General features: G+C 41.4%; 1 protein-coding gene across 1 annotated transcript in view; it reads right to left on the bottom strand.

Annotated features, from left to right (window-relative positions):
• Positions 1–17,281, bottom strand: part of LOC149288041 (protein broad-minded-like) — a 121,788-nt gene extending 104,507 nt beyond the window's left edge. The window contains exons 1-2 of the mRNA XM_089492173.1: positions 17,127–17,281; positions 10,104–10,265 (exon numbers count right to left, since the gene is read on the bottom strand). Coding sequence (XP_089348299.1) covers positions 10,104–10,265; positions 17,127–17,281 — 317 coding nt within the window. The remainder of the gene's footprint in view (positions 1–10,103; positions 10,266–17,126) is intronic.
• Positions 17,282–24,502: the final 7,221 nt, after the last annotated feature.

Raw genomic sequence — 24,502 nt, 5'->3', positions numbered from 1 at the left:
TGTGTCTACCCGTGTTACTTTTCTTTCTTTTGTTACCCTCTTCTCTTCTACTCTTGGGGGGGAGTTCCTCCCGGCTTCTTGTCTACACATGGAAAAATATATGGATCCGCCGCCTAAAACATCCACCCGACAAAGCAAGACCAGAGATAAATCCGCGGCGACCCTTAGGCCTCCACCTTCCCTTGGGTCAAACGCTGTTGCAGCAGAGGGGCAACCTGTGTCCGGCGCTTCCTTAAAAGATCCGCTGACGGCTCAAGACCTTGTTGGAGTTATATCCCCGCTCTTGGACGTCAAGCTTGACAAATTGTCTGATTCTATCAATGGCGTTCTTGCTGAATTGGTCTCTCAGGGCCAGAGGATTACTACTCTAGAATCCAGGGTCTCTGATGTGGAAGATGAGAACGTCTCCATGGCTGCATCCCTCCGTTCGCAAGATCTCTAATCTCATCTCTGCAGGAACGTATTGATGATCTTGAAAATCGTAGCAGACGCAACAACCTGCGCCTAGTTGGCCTGCCTGAGGAGGTTAAGAGCACAGCATTACACAACCTAGTTACGACCTGGCTTCCCCAGTCCTTGGGCCTGGTGTTTCCTCAGGGTGAATTGGTCTTTGAACGAGTGCATCGCATTGGTCAGCTTCCTGCCTCCACTACATCTCGTCCCAGGGCGGTGATTTTTCGTGTACTCTCTCAAGATTTTTCTGCAGCTGTATCAGTCAAGCGTCGTCAGTTCTCTGAGATTTGTTTGGAACTTTACAATAAACAAGTGAAATTTGCTCTCCTCTACCCGGCTAAGCTCAGGAGTACCTACTTTTTCGACACCCCTACTGCAGCCAAGGAATTTCTTTGTGCTGGGTCCAGGTCTTCTCCCTCTCGAGATGATGGTTCTACGGCGCCCGAGGCCTCCCCCCCTCCTTCTTCTCGCTCTCGCCCTGTTTATTTGCCTAACTCCTCTCCGTCTGTCTCCCCTAGGGCTTGAGATCTCAGACAACAGTTGGTGCATGGTGTCACGGTCAGGACTACTTGCCAAGCCGTGACTGTGTGGAGGGCGTGGGCATGAAGGGGTTAATAGCACCAGGCCTCTGGATTTACTAACTTGACCCCTTAACAAGGCATAAGCTATACCAAATTAACCCCCAAATCCTGCCTGTATCCCCCCAGGTAGTCTGCCACCACTCACGATTTTGATACCGGATTCGTGAGAAATCCGAATTAGAACCTTTATCTCTATATATATATATCAACCCACCCCGGGCAACTAACATATATATATATATATCCTGTAAAACTTAATAACAATATGGTAACGTGTTATCCTCTCTTAGGGTTTGTGGATATCGATACTAGAGCCCAAAGACAGACTTGGATTATGAATATTTTAATAACAAAAAGACAAAGATTACACAGTGCCAGAATTACAAAAACAAGACATACAAAATAAAAGTAAAACAGCAAACAGTTCTTAAAAACAAAGGGACTTAAACACAGGACCCTCACTCACGAGTTTCTCCAATAAGTAGGCCTGTGGGAACTCCTTAAGTCCAGATGGTTTCTTACGATGTTGTTCCGATCAGAGTATATCATGGAGTTCTGCTTTGAGGTCGCTGCTTTGTCCCTAAATCAGACTTTTGCAAGCAAACGCCCCTCTGACCACATGACTGATTATATGACACCATCCCCAAGAATCGGGTCCCATCTTTGATGTGCCAATAAGTTATGGTGGGGTAAAGGTGATGGAAACCCCCCACTTAAGATAGGAATGGAATTCCTATAACTCAGGGTCCTTATCTGTTAGGCCATGAATCACCACAGGGGTCCTTTGGGAAGATGACACCTCTAGCCAGAACAGATACAGAGGGCATTCACAAAGAAACACATTAAATCAACCTCAGATTAACTCATTGAATGCTTAAACAAAGAAACTAACCACCTCTGCTGGGTTACCCTTCCATGCATCCACTACGTTATATGAGTTAATCATGACACATGGCTCTGTATCTTTCGAGCCATCATTTTCGGTCATGCTCTGTTTTATTGGCTCTTGTTTACTGTTATTGTTTTTGGTTATTTTGTTGTGTTTCTAGGCACAAAATTACATGTGCCGAGTTCTGGTTTATGCAAAAAAACAAAAAATGGGAGAAGCATAGCTTTTTTCAAATGGTGATGTATGATTCCATTTTATGTCTCGTCTGTAGGGTGTTTGGGGGGGCTGGCTGGGACCTCCCTAGACCGACCTGTTCTGCTTATTCTATCTCTTCCTCCGCAGGGCATCGGGTGAAAACCTGGCTCCGTTTCCATAATAGCTATGATGCCACCCGATACTAGGTGTAATGCGCCATCTTCCTTGCGTATTGTATCGTGGAATGTAGAAGGTTTAAACACCCCTGTTAAGCGTAAAAAAGTTCTCACCCATCTCAAACGTTTGCGCCCGGATGTTATTTATCTCCAGGAAACTCATTGGTGTGACCCTGTTAAAAACACGCTAAAGGCCCGTGGCTGCGCGCTTGTTACTCCACTATGTACACCAAGAAATCTAGAGGTGCCACTATCTTACTTTCCAAAAAGTTGCCTTTCATTGTCGAATCAGAGATTGCTGACCTGGAAGGGCGATACATTGTTCTTATAGTCAAATTGTTTAATGAGCCTTTTACTTTTGTCAATTTATACGCTCCAAATTCTGGCCAGTCCGCTTTTTTGGCCAAAGTCTATTCATTATTGCTGGAGATTTCGGCCCCTAACGTTATTTTGGGGGGTGATTTTAACTTAGTGGCTAATGTTTCTTTGGATGTCTCTGGTCCTTCCTCCTGCCCTCTTGGACTCTCCTCCCTACCCATGCTGGATCACCTCCGTTTGCAGGATGCTTGGAGGTTTCTTAATCCAACGGATAAACAATACACGTTTTACTCCCATCCCCATAACTCGTTTTCCAGGCTGGACTACCTGTTCCTTCCTGAATTATTTCTTCATAGGTTAAGGGATGCCCACATAGGCCACATAGTGATTTCTGACCATGCTCCCATTTGGATAGAGGTCTCTTTAAATTCCCCATATCAGATGTCCCGTAATTGGAGGTTTCCTAGCTACCTATATACTTCGGAAGAGTTTAAGCAATTCCTGATTGCCAAATGGAATGACTATGCTGATGATAACCATGTCCATCTGGACGACCCTGACTTATTCTGGGGTGCTTCCAAACCAGTTCTACGGGGCCACATCATTGCATATGTGGTGGGACGCAGGAGAGAGGCCGATGCTAAACTTATCCGATTTACGGAGGATCTCTCTAAGGCGTATGTTGCTCATAAAACTCATCCTAGTCCTGCTACCCTTAAAACATATAAGGAGGTTAAATCTCTCTATGATGCTTGGGTTACTGAGAAGGCACAGCTTTCCTATAATTACACGCGCAACGCCTTTTTTCGCTGGGGCAATAGGCCCGGTAAGCTTTTGGGCAACCTTATCCGCCACTCTAAATCCAAATATCATAGTGTAACTCAGCTTGGTGACGGTTCTCAGGCGGTTGTGACTGAACCCGATAAAATCACACAGCTCTTTGCTGACTATTTTGAGGATTTCTATTCCTCAGAATCTAATGATCCTGATATGATGCTTCACCTGTTTCGGCAGGCTGATATTCCTAAATTGATGCCTGACGACCGTGAACGTTTGTTTAAACCGTTTACCCCCTCCGAAATTGCTGCTGCCATAAAATCCCTCCCTAACGGTAAATCCCCGGGACCAGATGGTCTGGGAGCTGAATATTATAAATTACTCTCTACTTACTTACCGACACATCTTACTGATGTTTTTAATGGATTTCTACAAGGAAAGATACCCCCGGAAGAAATTTACGGCTTCCCGCATTATAGTTATTCCGAAACCCAACAGGGACCCTGCCCTGCTATCCTCTTATCGCCCCATCTCCCTGCTGAACCAGGATCTTAAAATATATGCCAAAATCATGGCTTCTCGACTACAACCTGTTTTAATGAAGCTTACCTCCCCCTCTCAAACGGGTTTTGTTAAGGGTCGCCACTCTACACGAAATATTAGAGGCCTTATTTCGGCAATCTTTACTGCTAAACTTACAAATAGTAAAGCCTCTATCGTAATTAGTTGTGACGCTAATAAGGCTTTTGACAGAATTTCCTGGCCTTATCTTGTTAGTTTCTTTAAATTCCATCATTTTGGTTTACCCTTCATACAGATGTTTCGAGCACTGTATCATTTGCCTATGGCTCAAGTTACAGTGAATAATGTGAATTCCCGCTGGTTCTCTCTAGGGCTGTCCTCTGTCCCCTCTTCTTTTTAACCTAGCACTCAAGCCCCTCATACATGTTGTTGAGCGTTCCGTCGAGCTTGAGGGAATCCGAATAGGTGATGTTGAGCTCAAAATCGCAGCCTTTGCTGACGATCTTCTATTATATCTTTCCAACCCTAAAGCGGCAATGCCATTCCTTCTTAATCTATTTGATTGTTTTCATTAAGCCTCAGGATTTCTCATAAATAAGCTCAAAACAGAGGCGCTTCCCATTTTTCCTCAGGCTAAACGTGGCTGGGGAGGGACGTTCCCCTTCAATTGGACCCAACTTCCCTCTTTGAAATATTTGGGTCTCATTATCCCTACAAATTTGGCGCACCTTCATAAACTAAACTTTTCTCCTCTGTTGCGTCAAATGGAGGATTCTTTCAAAACCTGGTCCAAATTTAACCTCTCCTTCTTGGGAAGATGCCACTTGTACAAAATGGCCTTTTTCCCCAAACTTTTATATCCGATCCATATGTTGCCTCTCACCTTAAGAAGAAAAGATATCCAACATCATAATGCACTACTGCGTAAATTCCTGTGGTGCAATAAAAAAGCTAGAATTTCACTGGTTAAACTCCAACAGCCTGCTCGCAATGGAGGGGTGAATCTGCCTAATCTGTTGGACTATAATCTGGCATCTATCGTTTTGTGGCTGATTGGTTGCGGGGCGGGTCTAAATTCACCAACGTGTCCCTGGAGCAACGCCTATCTTCTACCATTTCTTTGGCCTCTCTCCTGCATCTATCTAAAGTTGCCCTACCCCCAGAGGTTGTCTCCAACCCATTGCTGTATCACACTGTAAAGGCTTGGGGGCGTGTTAGACGGCGCCTGGGCCTGGAGGTCCACTACTCTAAATTCCTGCCATTGATCCGTAACCCGCAATTTCAGCATGGGAGGGAGGATGTTGTCTTTCGACGTCTGGCCCGGGTGGGGGGGGTCGCACCGTTGGCGATTTTCTGGACCCACGTGGGGGTAAATTGTTGTCCTTTTTGCACCTCCAATCTAAATTCCCTACTGTTAACGTTCACCCTATTCACTACTTTCAAATTCGTCATTATGTTAATACCCTGCTTCCTTATCTCTCTGGGACTAATTCTAACAGTCCCTTAGACCAGGTAACGGTATTGTCCCCTGTCATAATGCTCAAGATGTCAACAATCTATCTGTCTGATCAGGCCTGTTATCGACCGGGAGTCCCACGTCGCAGGTCTTCCCTCCTGGAGGGCTGATTTTCCAACTTGTTTGGAAGTTAAAAGGCCACAGTTTTCAATTAGGAATTTTGATATCTGCTCACCCTGTATTCATGGCCTATTTGGTATAGATTTGAAGCCGGTCACTTTAATTTACCTCTTCAACCCATACCTTAGAAATAGAGACCATAGGGTTTTTGTATTTGGTGTCCTTTCAGGCATTTCATACAGCCATTTTGCCACAATTGCATGCCAAACTTCGGGATAGTTTTTTACAGCATTTGTGTATGCTGCTTTGTTCACACTTTCTGCCCGACTAAGGGTAACTAAATGCTGCTTTAGCTTAGTATATATTTTTGAAATGTAAGCACACTATTTAACTTTGACAAAACACATCTTAGAATGTGCCTTTTCTTTGATGAACTGAAAAGTGGCAGAACTACAACTGCATAACCAGATTAGCATAAGCCTCCTCCTCTATATGTATATGGCATTTTGAACATATTTTTTTTGTTAAAAATACATTTATAGTTCTATGTCTTATTTTTTTTATCACTCACAACCTATTGCATACGCCTGGCAGATAAGGACAGGAACGGGCTTTTTTGCTGCAAGCTCTGCATGATTTTAGAGGAAAAAGTATTTCACTCAGTTGGACAACATTTTCTGACTGCAAGTTGGCAGGAATAGGGTATTGTATCTAGATCTTTTTGCTTGAAAAGCAGTCTGCCTTTAAATAACATCATCAATTTGTCTATGCAGATCTTTTGGTTAGGCACATATGTTTATGAACACTTAGAAGGGGCATTAGCCTATAGAGCCTGTCGTATGAGGGATAATTTTTTGGCAGTTAAGCATTGTCATTGAAGTGGAGAAGGAAAAAAACATTTTAATCTCCACCAAGTAAGTGGGGTGCCAGGTCTCCTACATTGCATAATATGAGTTGGGGTTAGCTGCCATGTACTGTTGGGCATAAAGATTTGTTTGAGCAGCAATAGCCTCAAACAAGTTATTAGTGACTAACAGCTACACAAATTGATGTGGCTCACTATTTGTTGTATTTTTTTGTCAGTGAATGGGGGTAATTGTGATTGCACCACATTAGGTGGCACCCTAGTTGCACCAACTCTCCTTCTTGGTGGTTGCGGGTTGGCAGCAGAGACTACTAAACAGTCACTGTCAATAATCGGTTTAATATCCGAGGCAGTTGCAGTGCCTGAACTAGATGCCAGAATGGCATAAGACTCCTCCACACTATGCGTGAGGGACATTTTGAACAGAGAACTATAAATGTAAAATACAATATGTTTTTTATATATATTTTTTTTAATGCCCAACCTTACACTAACCCACTTATCCTACCTAGTTGCCCAGCTAACTAATAAAATGAGGTTCACGCAAAAAGAGAAAAAAAAATTCTGAGCACTGCAGTACAATACTGATCAGAGCAACCTGAGCAATAGCATGGGGCTACATTAAATTAGCTTTAATAAAAGCTTTTAAATGTAAAAAAATCTATATCAAAAGAAAATAACACTGATCATAGTTTACTAAGGTAATTTCAAATACATCGTATTTTAGAAGATTTTAGAAGACTTTGGAACACTCTGTAACACTGTTTCATTCTCTGTACATCACGATTAGTGTGTAAGATACAGAGGGCAGCACAGAGACAAAGTCAATGAAGAACAGACAGGACCAATGCCCTGCAGAGTCTACTGATGCAACATCGCCTTGATAAACATAAACCATAAATAATAAATGTTTTTCCAGTTTATTCTCAAAGCTGCCCTTACAAATGCCAAACCTGGCTGATCATATGTTGACATGCTGACCAAGACAGGTAAAGAATTTTCTAATGTTTAAAGCAAAAATGGTCATTGAACTTATTTTGGGACAAGTATAATATTCCATTACTGTCAGGGGCGGGCTAGTCTAGGGTGCAGGTAGACCGTGTAAGTATGTAGACCCGGGGAATTGGGCTTAATAGAGGGAAGGCTACTTGGTTTTAGCTACCCCTAGCGCCAAAAAGGTGGCATCCCTTCCCTGGTTATTGCTAAACAAAACAAAATCCCCACAGTTATAAAGACTGAGCATAAAAAGCCTGAGGCACCATGATATGCATTAAATTAACAACAGTCAGCTCTGAAACGAGGCTTCATTAGTTGTTGAGAACGAGGTTTGATAAACTTTGGATGGCAATAACTAATTACTGGAACCTGTTCAGTCACAGCAGCATTCTGCTTATTTCAGATAAAGATGCCACTGCTAGTTAGACTTTTCTTCCTGTCTTTTAACATAAAAACATGTCTCAACTAAAAAGAAAAAAAGTGTTATGATGCCAATGAGGTGCCTGAAATATTTCTCTTTGCTTCCTCTGTGAAGTGTATCATCTAAAACACAAAGCATATGTTTCCAGCAGTCAGTCCAAAATATACAATCCTGTTTAGCTCTCTTCCCTGCTAATTGGAGGTTTACATTTGTTCTTGAGCATCAACGTATGTAATCCAGACAGTACATGTTTCTTTTGGTTGAAGAAAAACAGCATTTTAAAATAGGTTTTTAAAATAACAGATGCACCATTTAAAAAAAAGAAAAATAAGAGTGAGCATCTGAAACATGTGTCTAGTGCTATGCAGAGATATAAAATTATACTGCAACTTGAATCAGAACAACCATACAGCATACCCTTATAGGACAGGTATTTTAAAATGGAGCTTATCATACTAAACAAGCACGAGGCATGATTTAGAAAGCTATCTCTAAGCAACATTTGTTAGCATCCCTCTGCATTCATACTAATTTACCAATCTCTTCATTGTTCATTTAGAGCATCTTCCATCTTACATGCCAACTTTCTTTGTACAATAGATATAATACAATAAAAATGTTAAAGTGTGCTCAGTGCTTAAAGTACAAAGTGTTAAAACCAGATAACCTGGTAGTACGTAGTTGGAAGTCTTCTTACAGTTTCTCACAACAAATTTCTTATAAAAGAAATAAAAATATCATAGTGTATACTGTGTTAAACATTTACATGCTTAAAACTATACAGCTATTGCATTCACAAATACAGAAGATACATCAGACTAAAAATAAAGCCTAAATGGAGAAGCCATCCCCGCTCTTAAACCAAATGAAGTAAAAAAAACCCATATTGAAGCAAATTGACACCAACTCAGCCTCAAAGATGGGGGAAAACCTTCCAGATTCCAAAATAGCAATCAGATTTCTAAGTAGATTAACAAAATATAATTCATGGTGTGTTGATAACCCCTTACATCCCAGTGAATTCTTCTTTTGCTTAGAAATATCCAGCCCATATGTAAAGGGAAACTCCAGCCCCCATATGCATTTTGAAATGCATATGATAGCTGCATGGTCCCTTTAAATTTTTGTATGGTTGGTTTTGTAAATGCTGATGTTTCTAGCCTGAAACATCTCCCTGCATGTGATATACTCACTTCCAACCAGCTACAGCACTGGCATGAGGAACTCTGTGTTTAGAGGACTGTTCAGATCCTCTAAACACAGAGTTCTGCCACTCATTGACTATTCAAGCAGCCAATTAGTGAGAAGAAATGTTGGGCCATGGATAAAAAGGGCAGCTTCTGCAGCAGGACAGCAACTTCTAGGCCATATTTGCTTTTGAAGAATGCATTTAAAATTACACACAAAATATTTTGATATGCATTCTTCTATAGTGAGGATGTCAGGCGGCACTAAATTGCCCCTTTAAAAGCATCAATTTAATTTGATAGCACAATCTTTGCAGGTATAGCTTCCCTGCTTAAGGAGTAAATTATTTTAAGTCAGGATTAGTGATCTCTAGTTCTTTGTACAGTCCTAAATAATTTTAAAGATCTTTCTTAATTTGTGGTCCTATTTTATATCTCATTATTCTCCTTCACACAGCAGCTATAGTGTAAAACTCATATGCCTGTCTTGTTATTTCCGCCTCCAGTTAATCATCACACTTATGAATTAGCATTGTAATTTATGCATTTATAGATATTGTTTACATACACTTCATATTTGATGCATATAAAAATCTGTGCATACATATTCTTTATCTATCTGGTATTAATATCTCTTATTTAAATGAGATGTCTTCTAACTTTACAGCATTGCTTACTGTGAAATGAGAAGAGTTTCAAGTTTGAAATATTTTGTGATGAAAGAAGAAACGTGGAGGACAGCAGAATCCTGACTCCTGATGGCCCTTGTATGCAATTATACATTTCATTTTGAAGCAATAGGAAGGTAGTAAGGGCTTCACAAAGTGAAGAAGCAGGAAAGGACTGGTGTGCAAGGTGAATAAGCCTGGCTGCAACAGGATATATTGCAGCAGAAAAAAAAGTGGAGCAGGAGAAAGTAGAGACACGAAATAAGATAGATTTTATTGCAGCAGACGCAAACACTTTTCATTAGGAAAACATTGCTTGATCTTGTCAGCAATTGATCATGAGGAAGGACTTGGAGGGTTGCAAGTTAGTTTGCCTACTAAGCAAGATAATGGTGGTATAAATGACAGAACAGAATTTGAGTACCAGGAAGAGCTGGAGATCATTATTATTCGACATTTTATCATATAAATGAACTTACTCTTTGGATTCACGTGTCCTTTTTGTCACACGTTGCACGAGAGTGTCGTATCCTAATCCTTCCCCCTGACTTTGGGCAAAGGTGCATTTTTCAGTTTCTTCCTCTATCACAGATCCAAGGGAATTTTTAATAAAATGTCTCAGGTATTTCACAAGCTCGTAGCTGAAACAGATAATTGCAAATCCATGTGAAAAACAACAATATTCAGATGTTACTCAAACAATATTTATCTTAAATTAACAGTAATCCCTGATGTAAACAGAATTTAAATTTCTAATACTTTTTTCCAAATTGAACCATAGATAGCCTATTTACTTCCTTACTTAGTCTTTCACTGACATCTGCTGGAGAGTTTGCAGAAGTGACGTTAAACGCTTCCATTTCTATCAGGGAACAGACTAGCTATTGCGACTGAGAATGGATGAGCTTCATAACCATGAAATTCAGAAGTTACTGGTGGTGATATTAAAAATATGTAACCAGCTTCTTAATTCTATATAATGTGTACCACCGTCAATGTGTGCCTATCACTATACATTGAGCCAGACACTGACAATACTGCAGTACAACCCCTATCACTATATACTAAGCCAGGGGGGTCCAACATGCGGCCCGCGGGCCAAATGCGGCCCTGAGACCTCGAGGTGCAGCCCGCGTAAGATCGGCAGCCAGGGCAACCGATCTTACGCGAGCCGCACCTCAAGCCCTGCTACTTACTTGTGGGAGGGTCTTCTGGACTGCACAGAGGAAGCGGAGTTCACGTGACATCCTACTTCCTCTGTGCTTTAGCAGAGAAGGCAGAGGGAGGCCGCACCCCCTGCTGAAGTCTGTGAGCGGCACCGAGGAGCTGCAGTGCAGGTAAGGGGGTGGGGAGGGTGTTTGTGATTGAGGGAATGAATCTGTGAATGAATGATTATATGAATAAATGAGTGTGTGTGTGATAGCATGGATGAGTAAGTGCTGGAACCTAGGCATGATGGGACTCCTATCATGCCAAGTCAGCCAGTACATGCTGAAACCTGGCCAGCTGCCCCCCTTGTGTAGTGATGATGCCAGCAGTATGGGGTCTGCACTTACAGCCACCCTGTACCAGCATGTACTGGCTGACTTGGCATGATAGGAGTGTGATTGCTAACAGCAATCACAGTCCCATCATGCCTAGGTTCCAGCATTTACTGGATGGATGTGTAAGTGCTGGAACCTAGGCATGATGGGACTGTGACTACTGTTAGCAATCACACTCCTATCATGCCAAGTCAGCCAGTACATGCTGAAACCTAGCTAGCTGCCCCCCTTGTGTAGTGATGCTGCCAGCAGTATGGGGTCTGCACATCACTTACAGCCACCCTGTACCAGCATGTACTGGCTGACTTGGCATGATAGGAGTGTGATTGCTAACAGCAATCACAGCGAGCACAGTCCCATCATGCCTAGGTACCAGCATTTACTGGTTGCCTGGGTATGATAGGAGTCATATTGCTACTTTTGTCCAATTGTGTGTTACCTACTTTTATTAAACATGTGAGTTTTTATTATTATTTTTAAAGGTGGGGGTCATTTTCGGTTTTGGCTAAGTGAACCCTGAATGTTTTGGTCCAGAATTTTCATTTTAGTTCATCCCTAGAATAAATCTAGGGAATCCTGAATTTGTAGTCGCAAAACTTTCAAGGCCCAGAAATCAGTGAGAGGAAGAGTAAAGGTTTTGTGTCATTTTACTTTATTTTAATCTGCATATTTTATTAAAGGCCATATTTTTTGTCACAGTGAAAAATGAGTGCGGCCCGCGCACGTATACAATTCTGATGAAGTGGCCCACTGCAGAAAAAACTTGGACACCCCTGTACTAAGCCAAACATTGATGTGGTATAGGCTTACCACTTCAGTGACTTAGCATGATAGTGTGATTTCTGTTAGCAATCATATTCATATATATATATATATATATATATATCAGTCCAATTTTGGTGTGTTATTTACTTTTAATAAAAGTGTTGTTAACACACCAAAACTGGTCAAAAAATATATATAATTGATAACAGCAATCACACTCCTAGATGCCTAGGCAACCAGTACATGCCAGGTACACTACTGCCACGATGGCCGGATTCAATCCTGCTCGCAGCGGCTTAGTTTTGAACTTTGCGGCTGCTTTGAATGTTCGTCTGCCTGCCGTCCCTGTGCATTGCAATAGCACTACACACAGTAAAAAAAAAACTGCTCACAATGTTAACCCTATTCCAGCAAAAGTGATAATCTATGCTTTATAAATAGTTTCATAAAATATAGTTAAAGGGACAGTTTAGTGTCCCTGACACCTCTGCTATAGAAGAATACATATTAAAGTACTCGGCATTAAAGTAGATTCAGTTTGCAAGAATACAGCCCAAATCACGGAGGACAGAAGGTTGTACTCCAGACATGTCTGCTACAATTAACAAAAAAACGAAGGGCCAATTCAAGGACGGCAGAGACAAGGCTATTAAATTAACACATTAATCATGTAGCATTAACTTTAAGTTGTATGCCAACAAATTAATGGATTTCTACATTTGTTTCGTAGCAACCCAGATCCTGTCATAAAGTTGGCTGTTTTCAGTTTCCATATTATATTCCAGTGTAAATATGCATTTTGTGTATAAAGAAAATAAATATTTTGTAGTGACTGCATCCAGCGCAGTACACGGTGATATTAAAGGGGCAGGGGGGGCTGCATAGACAGCATTAGCGAAGTCAGTGCCGGAGTTGACTGGTGGTAAATATATCAGGACATAAGAGAAAGGATGTAGAGTCACAAAAACTTTCTGGACCTCAGATATCTCATCTTTATGCCATCTGAAAATGGACATCCTGATATAGGGTGACTATGTGTCCCAGATAGCAAAGGACAGTCCTGCATTTTGAGGTACTGTCCCGAGTCCTGGGCACCATCAGTCTGGGACAATGTAATATCCCCAAATGAGACTCCCTCTGTGTACCTGTCTCTTTTCCTGCAGCTCCACTTCTCGGCATACCCCTTCTACTCCTGTCTTTTCTTAAGCCTTCCTTCTTCATCCGCTTCTCCATTGTATCAGCTCCGTTGAACACGCCTTCTGGAGTGCTTCCACATAAGGGTGGAGCCACCACAAGACTCTCCCCTGATTGCAGGAAAGGAGCATAGGCTGCCCATGTGGTGCACAAAGGCCTGGTCAACAGAGCTGATATCGGGAAAAGCGGACAAAGAAAGAAGACAGAAGAAGCAGAGGCAAGAGCAAGTGGAGCTGTGGGAAAGGAGATAGGGATGTGGAAGGGATGTGTGCAGTCAGCAGATAGGGAGACATTGAGAGAGAGTGAGCAAGAGAGCGAGTATGAAAAGATTCAGAGTATGAGTAAGAGTCTGGATCACTTTATAATGATAAGGGTCATCCTGTACCTGGATCACTATATAATGATAAGGGTCATCCTGTACCACCATTTGTGCCTGGATCCCAATATAATGATAGGAGTCATGCTGTACCACCGCCTGTGTTTGGATCAGTATATAATCATAGGAGTCATGCTAGACCACCCTCAGTGTTTGGATTACTATATAATGGTGGAGGTCATGCTGTACCTCTGTCTGTGTTAGGATCACTATATAGAAATTATAGGAGTCATGCTGTACCACCGTCTGTTTCTGACTTGCTATATAATGACAGAAGTCACGTTGTACCATCGTCTGTGGCAATGCACTGTGAGCTTAAGTAAGAAAGTAAAGAAATGTGGTCACCCTAGTCCTGAAGGCTTATGTGATTCTTCATCTTTTTCTATGTTGGCCCAATAAATGGTATCATCTTTGACACAAGATCTTTCCCTCTAATGAATAGACTCAACAAGTGTGATGTCACACACCACTGTAAGTGCGTAAAAATAAAAATACTTAAATTATTAAACTAGACCAACTGAACTCCTGGGCTTGACAAAGCTCCTGGATTTTTAGACCTGGCTCCCAGCTTTGTACCATTTTACATTGATCTCTATGGGTGCACCTCCTTCTGTCTCAGTCTGGATCCTTTGTTTTACACTTATTTCTCTAGATGAGGTACCCCATATAAACAATCTAAGAAAACATAATAAAATTACCACCAGTATACAAATTGGCAACAGTAGATTCCTTTAAGGGATCCCAAAAAAAATTATTTACAAAGCCATCTAACTTTATATATATGAAAAGAACGCACTTCTCTAATAAAACACAATGCAATCCAGTATTGGAATCAACTTCAAAGTGTGCAAGGGCCTGTCGTACTCCTACAGCTGCGTACCAGTGTGCCACGATTAAAGCAAGAGCAGTCGCTGACGACAAGGTCTCTCAATTATAAAACTAGTCTTTAAGAAATAAGCAGATTGATATGTTGCTGTCACTGGGAACAAGGGAAGTGTAACTCCTCTGATTAGCCAAACAGGGAAATTTGCTTCATAAAGCAAACATTTGTTTTATTTTGTTTCTTTTCAATAAAAGTGCACTTCTCAGAATGTTATTGATTATACAAAATGGAAAAAATAAAGAAGTGAGCTAACAGTATACTCAATGTCCAACAATAAAAACACTCTTTAAAACATAAATCAGACATTCTGTAACTTGTCAGTTTATGTAGCAGAATCAGCTTTCCTTCATAAAGATTCAGAACCTCACAAGCAAAGAACAAAATAAAGTGCAGAGTGTAGTATTGCCTGCATCAAGACAAGCATATATGAATCCCTTAAGGACCGAACTGTTTTTTGTACCCTTCGTAAGCAAGAATGTAGTTATATATATATATTTTTTTATTATAAAGACAAGAAGGGCTTTCTTTACATACCATTATATTGATCACATCATTTAAATTTACTATATAAAAATATGTTGAAAAAATGAATAAAAGCAGTTTTTCTGACTTTCAAAAATCTAATTTGCAAAGTCTAATTAAAAAAACTTGCTAAATAGATTCTAATATGTGTCCTGAATTTAGAATTGCTCAACATTTTTGAAAGTTATATGACAATAAGTGCAAGTAGAGTATTGCTATTTCCAGGTTTGTTTTCAAACCTTGTAATCTTGCCCCATTTACTATTTGGGAATAGAAACCACGTATTTTTGAAAACTAGACAGTCCGGGGTATTTAAAATGCTAATATTTTAACTCTTTCCATGCATACAATTTACTACCGCCCTTTGTCAAGATTTTTTCCACACACATTTTACTTTAGGTATGAATTTACAGCTCCTGGTATATGTCATAAATCAGTGACATATACCTTGTCAATAAGTGTTCAGCAACATCTCCTGAGTACAGTCATATCACCCAGGTTGGGTTGTTTCAAGGCTATACAGCCACATTTGTGAATTGTGCATTTTTTCAAATTGGAATTTTGACATGAGGTCATCCTGCCCTTATGTATTACTTGGGACATCTTTGAAGCTAGCCAATTTACCCCAAATATATTTAAAAACTAGACACCCCAGGGTATTTCAAAATATGTTATTTTGCCACTTTGCATGTGCTAATTTTAGTACTTTCTCATACAAATAAACTTTTACATTTTGTATATTATTGGTATTTTTTATACATTTTGTTGGAACTAGATGGTTCCCCTGATGGTAATATCACTGGAGAATTATTTTTACATGTTAAAACATTTTTATCTTTTTTTTTAATTTATTTTATTAATCCCATTGTATTTTTCTATACCCTATTTAATGCGAGTCACACCAAAGGCATAACATGTAACATGATCACAAAACTAGCTGTGCCTTCACAAGACATGAGCTGTGAAGACAGGAAGTACCATTTTCTAGTGCTGGTTGCAAACAAGGCTCCTAAACATTGATCAAAAATAAAAAAAAAATCACATAAGCTTTACAGACGCTTGTGAGAATGGATCTTATAACTGTTACTGCTTCTCTTGGCATTATTTCCCAGAATTACCTTTATAGTAACAATTTCCAGTCACATCTCTGCACATATCATATACCAAGCCTGGGTGGTAAGCCTGACAACCCCTGAAATAAGAAACGATACCCCACTTATTGTAGCTTTTGGATCAAGGTTCCATTTAATAGGAAATTGTATCAAGTTTGCTTAAACATTTTACGGCTTACAGTCAGGGCTGGCCCAAGGCAAAATGCCGCCTGGGGCGAATTTTAAAATGCCGCCCCCCCCTTATCTACCCTTCCTCTCCCTCCGTCCCTGCTACCCCCCCATTATCTACCCTTCCTCTCCCTCCCTATTATCTACCCTTCCTCTCCCTCCCTATTATCTACCCTTACCCCCTCCCCTTGTACTTACCTTTCAGCAGCCCTGCGGCGAGTCTCCCTGTTCGGTCTCGGTGCCGGCTTGTAATGCTGAGCGCCAGAAATGAGGTAATCTTCCGGCACTCAGCATTACAAGCCAGCACCGAGACTGAACAGGGAGACTCACCGCAGAGAAGAGAGAGAGGGGCGCCGAGCGGGTACTGACAGCTTGGTAAGCGAAAACCACTCTGCGCCCCTTTCTCTCTCTTTCGCTTAAAAAAAAAAAAAAAAAAAAAGGGCTCGGCTCCATTGTCGGGCCGGCCCTGCTTACAGTGATCATCAACACAATCGAAAGAACAGGTAAATATTAGAAAGAAGTATTTGGAGATAAAGGAGTTCAAACAGGAGTAAAAAGGCAGTTTGAGGCCAATCAGGATACAATACAGGAAATAAGTGGGTCACTGGAATAAAAAATGATAGTGGATCACAATCCAAGAGTGTAAAACAACAAAATCAACCAAACTCTGCCTAAGTTCCTTCACAGTCCTGTAAAGCCAAAAAAATATTGGAGGACTATGACCTCCATGGGGCAAGAGGAATAGATGCCCCACTGAACACAAGGTGAGGGGCATGGATAAGCTGCTTGTCAACAATGCTACTGTGCTTCTTTATACTTCTAGAAGTGGATATGACACCATCCTAGGGGACAGGACCCCCAGCCCTGCCCTAGAATCCAAGAGCCTCTGTCTCCTCTCTAAAACAAAAACTTAGTTATGAAAGGAGTAAATATGTTACTTGTGAAAATGTTCATCTGTCTCTTCTAGGTGCAACATTATCTCTTCAGCGCATTCAGCTGAGGGTGCATTGGCCAGTCTCTCCTTCACACTCTGAAACAACTGTCTGACCATAGACTGCAGTGAAGCTTCATCCTCTGGCGAAAGCGCCGACATTCTTAACAGATCCAGTACTTGAAATTCTTTAGTTGAGGGTTTCGTGTTTCTGAAGCAAAATGTATGATCAAGTTTAGAGGAGGGCAGATATAACAAAGCATGATCACTTACAAGAATACATTTTACCATTACAACACACAACAGAGATAGGATTCACCTTTACTTCACTGAGAAATTCCAGTCTGCAAACTTTAGTGAAGCATCTCCACACTTAGACACTGCATTTCTTCTATTGCCATTTTAAACAAAATAAATGTGGTTGTCCACGTTCTGCCTTGAAGAGACAAAAGAAACCTACCAAAGTTCCCTGAAAAAGTACTTAAAATGCAGTTGCCCTTACCATGTAGTTTTCCAACTACCCCTAATGGTCTATCTACCAGTATTTAAAAATAATTTGATTCTTCCACTGACTGCGCAAATTGTTAACGCTTTATAAATAAACGATAATATAAATAAATGATGATATCATAGCATAACACTCAAATCATGATTCACGGCTGGTTAGCCCAATCAGCTAACTACTTTTATTTCTGTGAAGGACTAGATCAATAAACACAACAAAGCTGTCATCCAAAATCAGGGGGATTGCTACTGGCAGATCAATCACCAATCATTTTTGCATCATCTTATTTCCTTAGCTGGCCTGCATTAGGTCTTTCTGTGATCGTATAGACATTCTAATATGTTGTTTAACTATAACATGATACAGTAACAAAAACTTTGTTTTTCATACCGTTGTGTGTGTGAGATTACCTGAACACCGCTGAGCATACCGTGCCCTACTCTCTATAACAGGACTGGGCACCGAGAGGGACTAATAGCTATACTGTTACGCAACCTCAAAACGACTTGGTCACTGTTGGACACGCCCCCTGTCACGTAAGGGAGGAGCAGACTGGCACCGTTTATTGCAGCTCGTTGCTATAGGAAAGTTTAGAGCGTCTCTGTCAATTTCCCGGGGCCAAACAATAGCATTAAAAAATAAACCTCAAAGCTTTTCATATCCACCGGAGACCATTTACTTTTTAATCGCATACCGGATGCAAAGTGATCTGAAGTCCCTGCACGGTCATCTTCATGAAGACTACACAGTTTTTACAGAACAATATTTTCTTAAAGCACCGATCGTGGATTTTTATCACTGAGGAGAGTGCTCGAAAAGAATAATTACGAGAAAAGGGCTAAAGACATCAGATGCGTACAATGTACTGGAGAACTATGCAGACCGTGATAATATAAAATAACAGCTAATGTGTGTGTGTGGGGGGGAACATCACCTCCTAAGCAGGCACTCGTAGTGTACGTCTGGATCTCGCCCTGCCTCTTCTTGTTTAAATTGCAGCTACCAAGGACGGTAGCGACTATTTCCTACCCAGTAGAAGGACTCTGGTGATGTCAGCAGACCATGTGACTGTTTGGTCACATGGTACAAAGAACTACAGGAAAAAGAAGCAGCAGCCGCAGCGCGGGACGTGCAAATGGGCTGTGCTGGGCTGCTGTTTCTTTTTCAATAACATGGGATGTGAGGATGAAACTTTAACAGAACTCCTGAAAATACAGAATATTATGGAGGCAGAAGAAAACTTGAATCTGTGAAATAATTCACAGTGTGTCTCTCTCTTTCTCTCTGTCTCAATGATTGTGTCTGTCTCTCTGTGCCAGTGATTGTGTCTCTGTCTCTGTGCCAGTGGTTGTGTCTCTGTCTCTGTGCCAGTGGTTGTGTCTCTGTCTCTGTGCCAGTGATTGTGTCTCTCTCTGTGATTGTGTCTCTGTGCCAATGAGTGTGTCTCTCTCTCTGTGCCAGTGATTGTGTGTCTCTCTCTGTGCCAGTGATTGTGTCTCTCTCTCTGTGCCAGTGATTGTGTCTCTCTCTCTGTGCCAGTGATTGTGTGTCTCTCTCTGTGCCAGTGATTGTGTGTCTCTCTCTGTGCCAGTGATTGTGTCTCTCTGTGCCAGTGATTGTGTCTCTCTCTGTGCCAGTGGTTGTGTCTCTGTCTCTGTGCCAATGAGTGTGTCTCTCTCTCTGTGCCAGTGATTGTGTCTCAGACTCTCTTTCTGTGCCAGTGAGTGTCTCAGACTCTCTTTCTGTGCCAGTGAGTGTCTCTGTGCCAGTGAGTGTCTCACTCTCTTTCTGTGCCAGTGAGTGTCTCACTCTCTCTTTCTGTGCCAGTGAGTGTCTCACTCTCTCTTTCTGTGCCAGTGATTGTGTCTCAGACTCTCTTTCTGTGCCAGTGAGTGTCTCTGTGCCAGTGAGTGTCTCTCTCTCTTTCTGTGCCAGTGAGTGTCTCAGACTCTCTTTCTGTGCCAGTGAGTGTCTCACTCTTTCTCTGTGCCAGTGAGTGTCTCACTCTCTCTCTGTGTGTCAGTGAGTGTCTCAGACTCTCTTTCTGTGCCAGTGAGTGTCTCAGACTCTCTGTGCCAGTGTGTGTGCCTCTCTCTGTGCCAGTGTGTGTCTCTCTCTGTGCCAGTGTGTGTGTGTGTCTCTCTCTGTGCCAGTGTGTGTGTCTCTCTGTGCCAGTGATTGTGTCAGTGAGTGTGTCTCTGTCTCTGTGCCAGTGAGTGTCTTTCTCTATGTGCCAGTGAGTGTATTTGTCTCTCTCTCTGTGCCAGTGAGTGTGTGTCTCTCTCTCTGTGCCAGTGAGTGAGTCTCTCTCTCTCTCTCTCTCTCTCTGTGCCAGTGAGTCTCTCTCTCTCTCTCTGTGCCAGTAAGTGTGTCTCGCTGTCTCTCTCTGTGCCAGTGAGTGTGTTTCGCTTTGTCTCTCTCTGTTCCAGTAAGTGCGTCTCTCGTGCCTCCGCTCAACTCTCTTGCACATCATTTTTTAGTGAATAGACTAATTTGTTATAGACTAAATACCGTCTGTAATTGAGACCTTCCCAATGTATATGAGAATGTGATAAAATAAAGCAACAGCTGTATATGTTTCAAAATAATAGTAATAATAATAATATATTTTCACGAATAATTAAATGAACATAATGCATGTAATATATCTGGAATTGCAATTAAAAATCAGGTTTTTTTTGTTTTTTGTTTTTTTTTCTTTAACTAGATGTTTATACTGTTTTGTTCTTCTACAGTCTATCTCAACCACTCACAAAACATGAGCTTTTTAGTGACATGGGTAGATTAATAGATTACGTCCTCGTGGTGGTGGCTTTTTGGAATAGGAGCCATGCATAAGCTGTTGCCCACGGAGTATTGTGCAGCGGACAAGTGCAAAGGTAGTGGGAACAGCTCAGCTGTGTGCGTCTGACTGCCATACACAAGGGAGAATATCCAAGAAAAGCTCCATTGGTTGTGTCTTTCTCCTGCTCAGGTGATTAGGGACCACACAGGGTTAAGGTGTGAATCCAGGACAGATGGAAGACAATTGGAGTCATAAAAAGGACACATCGGTACCCATTAACACAACAATTATTATTAGGAATATCTATGGGTATGAAACCGTGTTAGAGTAAATAAAATCTAATAGACAATGTTTCTGCCTTTTTGTTTCTTGCCTTTTTGACCATGGCAAGACCATGGAAACAAGATTTCTCACTATGAACCGTCTAGTTCCTATTCCTGTAAGGGACCTGTGTGAGCTGGAGGTATGAAAGTCCTTTAGATGGATAGAAACTAGATTTTTCCCCGTAAACCATCTAGTTTCTATCCCTGTAAGGGACCTGTGTGAGCAAGAGATATGAGTTCCTTTGCAGTATAAGAACTAGGGATTGTTATCCTTGGTATGAAAGTCCTTTAGCTGGATGGAAACTAGATTGCTCACTATGAACCTATGAACATCTAGTTCCTATCCCTGTAAGGGACCTGTGTGAGCTGGAGGTATAAAAGTCCTTTAGCTGGGTGGAAACTAGATTTCTTACTATGAACCGTCTAGTTCCTATCCCTTTAAGGGACCTGTGTGAGCTGAAGGTATAAAAGTTCTATAGCTGGATGGTAACTAGATTTCTCACCATGAACCATCTAGTTTCTATCTGTTAACAGGACCTGGCCACGATGGAGCAAAAGGTCCTTTACAGGGATAGAAACTAGCTCTCTTTACATGAGTTGTATAGTTCCTATCCCTGTACAGGACCTGACCACTAGGGGGCAAAAGGTAATTTTGCTGGATAGAAAATAGCTCACACACACTGAACAAGCTATTTCCTATCCCTGTAAAGGACATGGTCCTTCTACCGGGACTTCTATGGGATCACATTACACAAAGATGTCATATGGCTACGGAAGCTGGGGAGGGACAATCTTTATTGCGCGGTAACATTACATTTCTAGTTATTTCAGGTAGAATGACAGAGATGTTAGTTAATAGGTGAAGAAATATGACACTCTTCATATGTAAAATATTTTTTCTAGATTGTAACATCATTTGAGCATCCAAACTGTGATGCATTACTGGTTATGTCCTGTTTACTCATTGTACAGCGCTGTATAATATGAATGTCCTATATACATCAATAAAAAATATAATAAAGATTTTACTTTTGTTCATATGCATATTATCATGCAATTAGGTACCCAAAATAACATCAATAGGAAAAAGAAATATCCTTGTTACTATTACGCACAATAACATCAATTACTGTGAATGTTCGCTGTTAAAAATTATATCAGCACAGTGCGGCACTCTTCTTAAGGACCTTTTCTGGGAGCTCAGAATGTTAGGGAAGTATTAGTGTGTTTAAAGTGTTCTATTGCCTTAAAAGTCATAATAATGTTCATAAAAACAGCAGAAATGTGTTTAAAAAAAAAACCATCTAAAACACACATTCCTCTTCAGCCATTTGAAATTTGGGGTGTCATGTCCACAACCTTATGTGCCCAAACAGCTTGAATAATAAACATACCTATACACACACCCTAGCATTGATCCATCCAGGTTCTCGGTCCTCTCAACCGTAGTGTTTGTGCGCAGAGGTTTTGTTGTTGTGTCTTAAGGGTTTTAGAAAAAACATACCTAGAAACTAGCCCATGGGTAATGTCATAGAGCTGTCCTCTTTCTGCTTCATAGTGTACACACATAATACAAATGACCATAGTTATTAAAAACCTTTGTAAAGGGTCCATGTCAGATGGTCAAAAATGATGTGGACTAAACAGATTTCAGTCTCATCTAGACTTGGGTGCCAGCCAACTCTTCGTGTTCATCTTCGTGTAGGAAAAAATCTTCTTATTCCGCGAATATTCGCCCGTTCCTGTCTTCGGTTCGGGCGAATATTCGTGTGCGTGTTCTATTTTTTCTTCGTTTTTTTTAGAAGGGGTTAATACGGGGTTAACACGGTACAGACTACGCAGCAGCTTTGGCGCCAGACGAGCCCCTGCTGGAGACCAATAGGGTCTCTCGTACAGACTTTTAACATCCTGGCCCAGCAACGTGGCCGGCAGAGACCACTGATCTCCCTGCTCCAACAGTTAAAGGTCTGTACAAGCAACTTTATTAGTCGTTTGTACGGACTTTTAACTGTTGGAGCAGGGAGACCAGTGGTCTTTGCCGGCCAAGTTAACCCCTGAAGGCGAACCTACGGATTTCCGCTCCCTTTATCTATGCAGCATCACAGGGATTAATGGGACCAGAAATCCGTAGGTTCGCCGTCAGGGGTTAACTTGGCCGGTAGACTCCACTGGTCTCCCTGTTATAACAGTTAAAGGTCAGTACAAGCGACTTTATTGGTCGTTCGTACGGACTTCTAACTGTGTGAGCAGGGAGACCAGTGGTCTCTGCCGGCCAAGTTAACCCCTGACGGCGAACCTACGGATTATGGTTAGTGTAGTCAACAGTAAAGCTACAGATGCTAGCTGTGAACTACTATTCCTATGATTTTTATTAAAAAGGGCTAATGTTAGCCTCCCTCCCAGGACCCTTACACACTGCCTTCACACACACCTGCCCATAAACACACATATATACATACACTGCCCTTACACACAGCTTACAAATACCTATACTGCTCCTAAACACACCTGTCCATACACACACACAAGCTTACAAACACATACATTCATACACACTGCAATTACACCCCTTTCTTCTAATCTCTTACCTCTTTCACCATTCTTCTTCCTTCATTCTTCATGTTCCATCCTGTGGTGGGAGCTAGAGGCCTGTCACTTCAGATCTCGCTTTACTGCTCCCTCATCACTACACGCAGGCTATTGCTGCAGAGCCCAGGGATGACGTCATATCCCCGCGCTTGGCATTATTTGCCGGTGCATAGTGATGAGGGAGCAGTAAAGCGAGGTCTAAAGTGACAGACCTCGCACTCCCTAATGTTGAACCGACTAGAGGGAGATTGTGATCTCTCAACTAGTCTTGCAGGCTGCAGCTGCTGATTGGGCGGCTGTGCGCCCCCCGCAGCTGCACCTGAAGTGAGAACGGCTCTCGCCTCACCCTACCTCTGTGCCTGCAAAGCGGGACAAAGGTATGGATAGGCGGGACAGCGGGACAGAGACCCAAAATCGGAACTGTCCCACCCAAATCGAGACAGTTGGGGGGTGTGGGGGTGTCCTGACTTTTGTTGCCAAGGTTTAGACATTAATGGCTGTGTGTTGAGTTATTTTGAGGGGACAGCAAATTTACACTGTTATACAGGCTGTACACTAACTACTTTACATTGTAGCAGAGTGTCATTTCTTCAGTGTTGTCACATGAAAAGATATAAAATATTTACAAAAATGTAAGGGGTTTACTCACTTTTTGTACATACATATACATACACACACTATACGTATATGTATATTTCACATTATATATATACATTATTATATATGTATATGTAAAGCCCCACCCCTAGACAAATCGTTGAACCAGAAGCTACGCCAACCTTACATCATAAGGGCCCCTCTACAAGTCAAAGCCAACTCATAAAGGTAAAAAAATGGGGATGGGGAAAAGGTGCATGCACAAAATTATGTACATACACACATAACTGGGTTCCTTCTCGAACCAAGAAGGAAACTGGTGTCTAATGAATACACTACTAAAAAAGATGCAGTGGTACAAAATAATGTCTTTGATAGGTTCTTAATCCAGTATTCATTTCTTCTATAGGCAATGCAATTCCATGATAAAGCTCTTCTAATATAATCAATTTTAGATATATCCATGAAAGATAATGGATGTGGGGGTACTTTGCCCTAACTAATCTAAAGCAGAGCATTTAATATATATATATTATATATATATATATATATATATATATATAATAATATACAAACAAAAAGAT

Source organism: Sceloporus occidentalis, unplaced genomic scaffold (assembly GCF_023333645.1).
Source record: "Sceloporus occidentalis isolate IW3139 unplaced genomic scaffold, rSceOcc1.0.p SCAF_54, whole genome shotgun sequence".
Lineage (NCBI taxonomy): Eukaryota > Metazoa > Chordata > Lepidosauria > Squamata > Phrynosomatidae > Sceloporus > Sceloporus occidentalis.
Note: the sequence above shows the minus strand (reverse complement) of the source record. Positions and strands in the feature narration are given on the sequence as shown.